Source organism: Nanorana parkeri, unplaced genomic scaffold (genome assembly GCF_000935625.1).
Source record: "Nanorana parkeri isolate BGI_ZX_2015 unplaced genomic scaffold, ASM93562v1 scaffold368, whole genome shotgun sequence".
Taxonomy (NCBI): domain Eukaryota; kingdom Metazoa; phylum Chordata; class Amphibia; order Anura; family Dicroglossidae; genus Nanorana; species Nanorana parkeri.
The window spans coordinates 1,261,196-1,270,292 of NW_017306636.1; the positions used below are offsets into that span (position 1 = coordinate 1,261,196).

Sequence of the window (9,097 nt, forward strand, 5' to 3'; positions counted from 1 at the left end):
AGCATTTTCCTGTTGTGATATATGATTATAGGCTTAGCTCCCAAAGCTTTAAAGATTTCTTTCACCTTTAATTCACATTCATTTCAACTTAGATTGTACATTAAAATACTGTCTTCTGTTTTTAAAAATGATTCCTTTCCCTTACTGTTGCTACCGAGGGCTCCTCCTCTCCATCACGCCTTCATGGCAGAACAGAGCGACCAATGGATGGTCCCAGCCCATGCCTAACCACACATGTGCAGTCTGCTCTCTCTTGCAGCACCGGCTGAGCTCAGTGATCAGCGAGTGTGAGAGAAAGCGGACTGCTAATGCATGGTTAGGCAAGCCCAGTTCTCATAGTTCGAGTGCTTATTTGTAAGTAGCTGGGGTTGTGCATTCACGGAGGTGGGAATACCATGGTAGCAGCAGTAAGAAAAGTAAGAATCATTTTTAAAAATGGCAGACAGTATTTTAACTTACAATCTAAACTGTAATGTACACTGCCTGTCCAAAAAAAGTCACCACCAGGATTTAGCTGAGCAAATAGGTAAAACTCTTCAATTGGATAATAGTTGTAGGTTCAGCAACGTTATGTGCCCAAAAATTGGGAATAGCTGCCTACCTGAATATACTGAATGACCAGGTGAGTCCATCAATGGATTTTTTGTTCCCTGATGGCACAGGCATATTCCAAGATGACAGGATTTATTGAGCTCCAATTGTGAAAGAGTGGTTCAGGGAGCATGAGACATTAATTTTCACGCTTGGATTGGCCACCACAAATTACAGACCTTAACCCCATTTAAAATCTTTGGAATGTGCTGGAGAAGACTTTATGCAGTGGTCCAACTCTCCCATCATCACTGCACGATCTTGGTTAAATATAAATGCAACTCTGGATGGAAATAGTGACATTGCATAAGCTTATCAAAATGATGTCATGGTTAATGTGTGCCATAATCACAGCTAAAGGATGTTCAACAAAATATAAGTGTGTGACCTTTTTTTGGACAGGCAGTGTATATGGATTTTGTTTTTTAATATCTCATTAAAGGTGAACTAATCCTTTAACATTTTTGCTATGCAACTATCATTTTCAAATCTAGGTTGAGTCAGCTAAAAAATAAACTGTTAGTATTTTTTTTAAAGATCCTTATCCTGGTGTGTTAGCTTTGTGAATTGAGCCTTATGGTGAACTAGGTGTCTGCCAAACCCATATTATTTTCTGGGTATTAATTTGTATTGGTTAGTTTTGCTAGCCCTATTGGTTATCAGCCAAGGAAAAGGGAAAAGTGTGCAATCAGGGTTTGAAGTCTTCAGCCTTTCTATTTGATAAACTGTTCCCATAAGTATTCCATTATGATCGCTAAAATGTATGCTAATAGCAAAATTCAAAATGTCTGTATTTCCTAAAGCCTCTCTGTGGTCTATGTAGTCTTTCCTGTTTTTGCTGTTGAAAGTTTTATGTTCTAAATTTGTTTAGGAAAGGGTTGCAGAAAAGAAATTTTCAACATTATCTTAGGTTAAAGCAGTCATTTTGACTTGGTAACATAGTCACTTCATAAACACGACACAATGAATGTTTGCATCATAACATCTTTGTAGCTGGTATGATATAATTTGATATGGGACTCTACCCATATTTGTTCCTGGCTGTGCTTCCAGTGTGATTACAAGGGTATCTGTAGCCTTTTCTTTTGCATACATCCCTGGTACTTCACTTATGCATCTTTTTCTTATCACGTCTGATGGCTCTACAATAGAGTTATTCAACTTTTGAAAGTCACTTTGTTGAGCAATCATTTTAAGTTCTAGCACTTGTGTGAGGAATTACTTGCACATTATACAGAGCCTGAAGCCAGTTTTCAGTGAATATATTAACCTTATACTATCATCTGCTCTAGATCTCCCAGTACAAAGCAAAAATGATTTAATCTCTGCACTTCTTAGCCCCCTTGTCTTGATAAAAGAAAATAAAGTACATCTGTAAGCTCCTGAAAACCAAAGGGACTCAATTAACTAGAATGTAGTTTACAAGGATTCATGTTTTTCTTTCTGTTTACTTATTTAAACTTTTGACATGGTTTATGCTGTTAGTTTGTGTTGTCCTTGGAATATATTCATGTCTCTGGGACCACACTGTGATGACCGTGACATTTTTACACATTTCACTGTTCGTATTTAATTTACTGTGTCATGTCTTTCTTTGCGGTCACGTTCCTGCTTTCACTGGTAATGCATACTTATATGACAAATAGTCACATCTCCTGCTCATCCATGTAGAGTGAAAAAGAGTGTTCAAAAGATGCCTGCCGACATTAGATGGCGGCTATCCATGCCTGCACAACTTGGCTGCTAACTGATATTTCTAATAGGGATAGTTTTCTAAACATGCAATTTAAATCGCATGAGTTTAACTCTTATGAAGGAGGAAGAGGGATTGCTAAAGGCCTTAAGAGAAACAATATCGATCAGCCAGGAACAACCATCCCAGCTTAATTTCCCCCAAGCAGGCTCCACTAGGATTGTGGAGGAGCCGGCAGAGATATAACTGTTTCCTAATCTGCCCATAAATGACCAATTCTAGTCAACATTTCTTCATGCTTATGGGTACCTTTAGATTTTCCTGTGACTTGTTTAAAGCAGGGGTGAGCAATTTATTAATGGGGCCTATTGGTTCATCCCTGCACAGCAGTCCCATTTTCTTATATGATTAATGCATGGTATCATGTATTGCACCTACAGTGTGGAAGGTACGTTGCATTGCTATTCAGACTGCGCCACAACGCGTGGTACTGTAATACTGTGTCATGCGGTTTAAAAAAGTAGTGTGTGCCACACAGCGCACCTGTCGCACTGTAGGTGCTGTAGGTAGGTGTGTTGCATGGTACTGTGCTTTAAATGCACTGCATAGGTGTGAGGTGGCCCTTAATGAACCGTTATTGTCCCAACACATTGTATGTGTTGTACTGTAAGTAAATATATGCCACATACCTTTTTTTTCACATGCTGGAGCCAGCTGGAGGTGCAGGAGAGGACAGAGGAGAAAGACATTATCATTGGTTGTTAGGACCACTCAGCAGTCCTAGCAACCAGTAACTGCAGAGAGGAGGACACCTGACATCATTGGTTACTAGGACTGCCCAGCAGTCCTAGCATCCAAGGACTGAAGAGGAATGCAATGAATCCTGTGCTGGGCTATGGCTTGCAGTGGATGCACTGGCCTTTGAGGCCAGTGCATCCACTGTCAGCCAGCCATAAATGAGGGCAGGTTGGCGATTGGTACAGGTGCAGACCAAGGGGCGGATACAGCCCACTGGCCGCAGACTGTCCAGGTCTGGTTTAAAGCAACTGCTCGCTGTAGAAAAAACTTTTACTGCTTACCAGTACTGCCATCTGTGCTGCCAAACTTTGCTCTCTTGAAGAGCTTCAGCAGCCAAGGAATGTTCAGCATCAGATACACTTATAGGTGTGACCTCCCCCTTTTAGATATGCTTCCATCTGCAGGCTCCAACATTACTACAGGCACAGTAGGGATTTAGTGAATGGAGAATGTGCAGGGAGGGACTAGCTAAATATCTGACACTCCTAGTATATCACTTTTTCACTGTTGCTGTTTATTTTAGTTAGATGGGACTGTTTTAAGAAGCTAAAGAACATTATTTAAGCTAGGACTGAGTTTGCTGTATGTTAGATAGTACCCATGCTAAATGATTGCTGTGGAAAAATCAGTTGCAGGTAAATAAGTGAAATACGCTCTTCCCAATAGTTAGAGCTGACTTGTGACACTGCAGCTGTCGCACGTCCGCTCTACAATTACAAACCTCTGATCGCTCACTTCACAATCTTCTCCTTGCAGAGAGCGGTGACTGTCAGTCACTGCTCCCTGCAGGGATTCCCCTCTTCATTATTCCAGCTCTGAATGGAGGGATGGGCGGGGTCAGGGCAGGCAGAGAGTGGCAGAGCCAGCTGTCAATCAGGTAGCAGGGTGGATTCTGACAATACTGTTGGGATCCTTCCAGGTTGCAGCACGGCTCTGCACTGTCAGCCTATAGTGGGCAATAGCCCACTAATAGCTGAGTTTTGGGTCACAGGAGGACATTAGTAAATGTCCTCCTGTGACCCTAAAGAGAATCACTGCCAAAAACGTTTTGGCCATAGTTTTCTTTTAAACTAATCATAGCTTGAAATGATAAATAGGAAGTATGTAGGTATATTCATCAAACAAATATAAGCAGAAAAAAATCTGCAGAGCAGTTTTATTAGTTGCAGTGATTTAGCAAGACTAAATAAGATGGCTGTATCTCTTGTTACAAATCAACTTTATGTAGTGTATCTTAGCAGGAAGAATCGTATGCATGCTAATATCTCCTGTTTATGTTAGGCAAATGATACCACAAGGCGAAAGTCTATTAGTAAACCATTAATATTTATAGTTTTTAATTTGCCTGAGTCTCATTAGCAACTTCAGCGACAGAAGAAGAGCTCTGTTGTTCAGTATGACTTTGTAAGTGGTGTGATGAGGGTGTGTTCTGTGCAATTTCTAAACATTCACTGCGAATTCCTGGTATTCTAACATTATGTGGTCAATAAAATGTTTAGCTAATTTTAAGAGTACTGATCTCTTCCCAGAGGACAGAAAACCTGTAAGGAATACATGTCATCAGATGCTGCTATACCTTGGTTACTAAAAGCATGCCTAACAAGAGCATTTATGCAGAAACCTTGCTATAAACTCATACTGGACACTTATTCTGATTCAGAATAGAATTCACTTTTAACTTTTGAAGATTTAGCTTTTTAAAAGCAAATACCTTCTCCTTTCTGATAGAGCTATGCAAATGAGAAAAACCAATGCTCTATATATTTGTTTTCCCATCATGTCATAGACACTACCAGGGTTGTGTGTTGAAACCACAGGTCCTTATTTATTAACAGGCTTCTTATAAGAAGTATATAGTTCCAGCGCAACCGATCACATTAACAATTTACTCCTCCAGCTGTCATTTTCTTGTTTAAACTTGAATCTGACAGTTTTTTTTTCCTGTGCTATATTATTCAGTAAAACTCCAGTCTTGTTATGGTGCATGGCCGATTTGGTTCCTGCTTTACTTTTTTCTTTACTAGACCACCATCTTTTATTCTCATTGTACACAGATCATGACCTTTCTGACTTAGAAGCGAATAATGTAATGAAGTAGAGTAGAATTCAAATACACATTATGGAATTCATGCAGCAAATTGTTAGGCAATATGGCATGATACAAAATACCCACATGACCTTATATACATGTAGCTACAGTCAGAAACAGAACAGTACTATATTGTAGCCAATACAACATTGTTCATTCTTTTATTACATTTCCTTGTTTTTCCAAAGTTTGCTTGTGTGCAGCCACGACTGTAGGTTTTTAATACTGCCTGTTCTTCAGTTACCACCTATCTGCTCTGTGTTGTCCCTTTGAGACCAGGCACCCAGATAATGCACATTGTTTTTTTCAAGTGTTATACAACATTTTTAGTCACTCAGGCTTCACCAGGTAAATTGCTTTGATATAGCGGGTCTGAACACGTTATAAAAGACTGAAAATATATGCCAACTGTAGTCCAGAGTCTTCTTTAGATGTGTTGTAAGCTTCCCTGGTAGTGGCCCTATTTGACTGTACATTTTAGGTGACTGGGTTGCCTGGTATATTGATTTTTTCTGGGGGGGGTTTTACACAGTTTTTACTAACAGTAGAGTTATCATGCCCCTCCCAAAGTTAATACTGCCCATCAGTCCTGGGCTTTGTCATTTAGCACCAGATTGAAGATCATATAAGGATAAGTTTACTCTTCTGACCAGGTTTCATGTTTCACCCATAATCAGGGTGTAACATGAAGCATGCTCACATTGCAACCTTAAAACTCCCCTAATCCCCCACTTAATCTGAATTGCAGGGTACTTTTCCCTGCAGGTTTGTGGCATTTTTTTTAAATTCAGCTCTGTCCGCACAGCTACAATATCCATTCACAGCTGCTATGACAGGATCTGTGAATGGATAAAGTATAAGTCCCATCAGCCAGAGCGGCAGAATGACTTCTAGTTCTCATTGGCGTACAAGTGGGGTTGCATTGCCATACTTGTAGTCCATTCGTTTTTCCTCCTGTCCATAATACAGATATGGCTGGGATCCACAGTAGCCAGAGCATTGCACCATTGATAATTGTTTTTTCTTTTATAAAGAATTGTGCATTTAATATTTGTTTTTCTAAATGGTGGACTTTGCCGTTAACTAGTTCTAGACTAACTTTGTTGTAATTTTTTAATTAATTTATCAGTGACAAAGAATTTAATATGGCATTGCACATTACAGTACCTGTGAAATGTATATGGGTCCAGAAGAACACCGGGTCAATCAGGTGGTATAGAGTCAAAAGGAATCTGTATGAGGTTTTAGAGCATAGTATGCACATTTTTAAAGAGCTACTGTAGAATAGGGATGTGTCAACTGATGCCAAAAATGTGGCAGTGATCCTGAAGGTGTTGTGAGAGAGCCAATGGAACATCAAATAGGGGGATTGAGAAGAAAGTGATTATAGGGAAAATATACTGTAGGTGCCTTGTGGGTTTTTAAGTAAGAAAGATTGTAACATGAATCTTGTTAGGTAGGTATGAGCATATGCAGAACAAAAAAGATGACTGTCAACGGGGCACTGAAAATGTGTTAATGTTGGTGCTGCTAACATTGGTGAGCTACTTACATTATAAAAAAACATTGATCATCGCATAATATATATTTTGATGCTGTGAACAGACCCCAGTGTTAGTCATGTCTGCATTTATTCATTGCTGGCTGGCAATCAGACAATAATCACTGAAAGGCAGGGCATGCTGTCATTGACCAGAAGTCATTTTAATAAATCCAATAACCAGGAAAAAGTTGGCAATCACTGAAGATTCCTTGTTGTGCAGCTCTCCAGTTAACTGATATTTTTTTTTTTACAGTGAGTATTTTCATTTTACATGTGTATGATCTATAGCAGGAAAAACTATTATGCAAATGGTCTTTTATATGACACTGCTCTTTGTGTAATTGCTTGTAGTTAACTGAATATCTCTGTTATACTTGCCTTGAACTTTCTCTCTGCAGCATAAAAACAGACCTCATTCAACCCTCTGCAGCTCATGCCAAGTAAGGAGACATGTCGCCTTCTGCATTCTTTTTCTAACTATATGCCGACTGCATGTGTGATTTTGAACAAATTTGAAATGTAAAATTTCTAACTTATTTATGAAGAAAATAATTATGAAGAAGCACTTAGAGAATTCACACAATTTCAGCGGAATTAAATACTTTGTGGGGGTTCTGGAAATAATTAATAGAGTGTGAGATTCTTAATTATTGCTAATTTTCTTTTTTGCTAATCATGTTATTCAGTGGTCAAGTTGAAAAGATGAAAGTGAACTGTAAAATACAATCATTTGCTATGTTCAAACAAAGACCTTATTATACTGAAAGAGGGTGAAATGCATGGAGTGGATTATTAGATCTGAGACTAGCAAATCATTTCTGAAGCAGTTTAAACTTATTCAGTCTGTCTTTTTTTTCAGGACTGGTGGAGAAAAGAGCAACATGACAATGTATGTTTTCCATGTGATCTGTTAATTTTCTTTTGAATAACCTTTAGATTTACTTTGTGGGTAAAAATGGTGTATATATTTCTGTATATTATCATAGGAGGGCCACATAAAATTCCACTCAGGGAACACTGTAGGGGTTTGGAAACACTGCTGTTGTGGGGAGAAAAGTTCGGGTTTGAGTTTGTTTCCAGCCACTTTATCACAACTGTGTCCAGCTGAGCGTGGCTTACTGGTCTAAGTGAGTTTTCTAAATTTTCTCCTACAACACTAGAGTTAGCAGGGAACATAAAATATGGCATATTACTTGGGTTAGGGCTTAATTTAGGTTTAAAGTGTATTTTGTGTTAACAAAAAATCCCTTTAGGTGATCTATATACATTGCAAAGCTTTTCGCAGATTCATACTTTCATATTTCATACTGACCTTAAAAATAAATAGCTGTTTAGTTCACCATGTCCTTTTTGACACTGATTTCTGAATAGGGGGGTATACCTCATTATAAATTGGACATATTTCAGTGTTCTAATGATAAAGGGTGCAATGCCTGCATCCATTTAGCGAGGACAGGCCTTAGGGGATATCGCCCTAATAATGAATCTCCTGCTGCAGAGGATACCTAAAATTAAACTTGTATCTAAGTGCAGACTTCTGAAAATGTCTGTTTTTGGTGGCAATATGTACATCAGTCATCTACAGAAGACCTATAGGTAGACATATTGCAAAGAAGGTGCATTTTAATTTCTTTACAACTTTGAATAACTACAGACTGCACACTGAAATAGAAGTGTAGCTTTTAATAACTGTAATATATAAAATTGCTTGGGTAGCAATAACTTGTTGTATTATTTTTTAATGAAAGGGTTAGGTTTTAGGGAGAAGGACAAGTGTTGAAGGTTAATTGTTAATGGTCATAAAGGTTTAGTTTAGTGTTAGGGACACTTTACAGTATGGTGAAAAAAGCTGCAGAATTCACACTTGTTAGGGGGGCCAAAATCTCCTTGCTCAAAGATACCAGATAACCAACGTACTGACTCCTGTTTTAGAAAACCCCCATTACAATTGTGTTTTTAATTTGGAAATTGCTATAATGTAATGAAAAATACTGTTATAGAAGGTTTTGACAAAAAAGTCAAATTTGCAACTGAAGTGGCACTAAACTCAGAAGTTAAACCTTTTAAATGCATTTAAGTACTTTAACTATTACCAAAAATGTATCTTATTTGTGCATCACACAGCTGTAGATCCTCAAATCATCTCTGGATTGGTGCTGACACTGTCCTTCCTTCTGGAGGGTGGCTCCTTTTGTTCCCCATGGTCCCTGTGTGTGTTGCAAAGTAGCCACCGGTCCAAGCTCGCTTGTGATGGACTACAATCTCAAAACAAACTAGTAAACTAAATGTGAGATTGTAGTCCATCAAGGGAGTGAGCAAGTTGTAGTGGTGGCTTCTTTACAACACACACAGGGACCATGGGGAACAAAAGTATCCCCCCCCC

At 38.7% G+C, this 9,097-nt stretch overlaps 1 protein-coding gene across 1 annotated transcript in view; it reads left to right on the forward strand.

Annotated features, from left to right (window-relative positions):
• The window catches only part of MYO6 (myosin VI), a 185,491-nt gene that overhangs the window by 147,975 nt on the left and 28,419 nt on the right, over window positions 1–9,097 (forward strand). Inside the window, exons 30-31 of the mRNA XM_018558907.1 lie at window positions 7,113–7,154; window positions 7,574–7,603. Of these exons, the coding sequence (XP_018414409.1) occupies window positions 7,113–7,154; window positions 7,574–7,603 (72 nt within the window). The remainder of the gene's footprint in view (window positions 1–7,112; window positions 7,155–7,573; window positions 7,604–9,097) is intronic.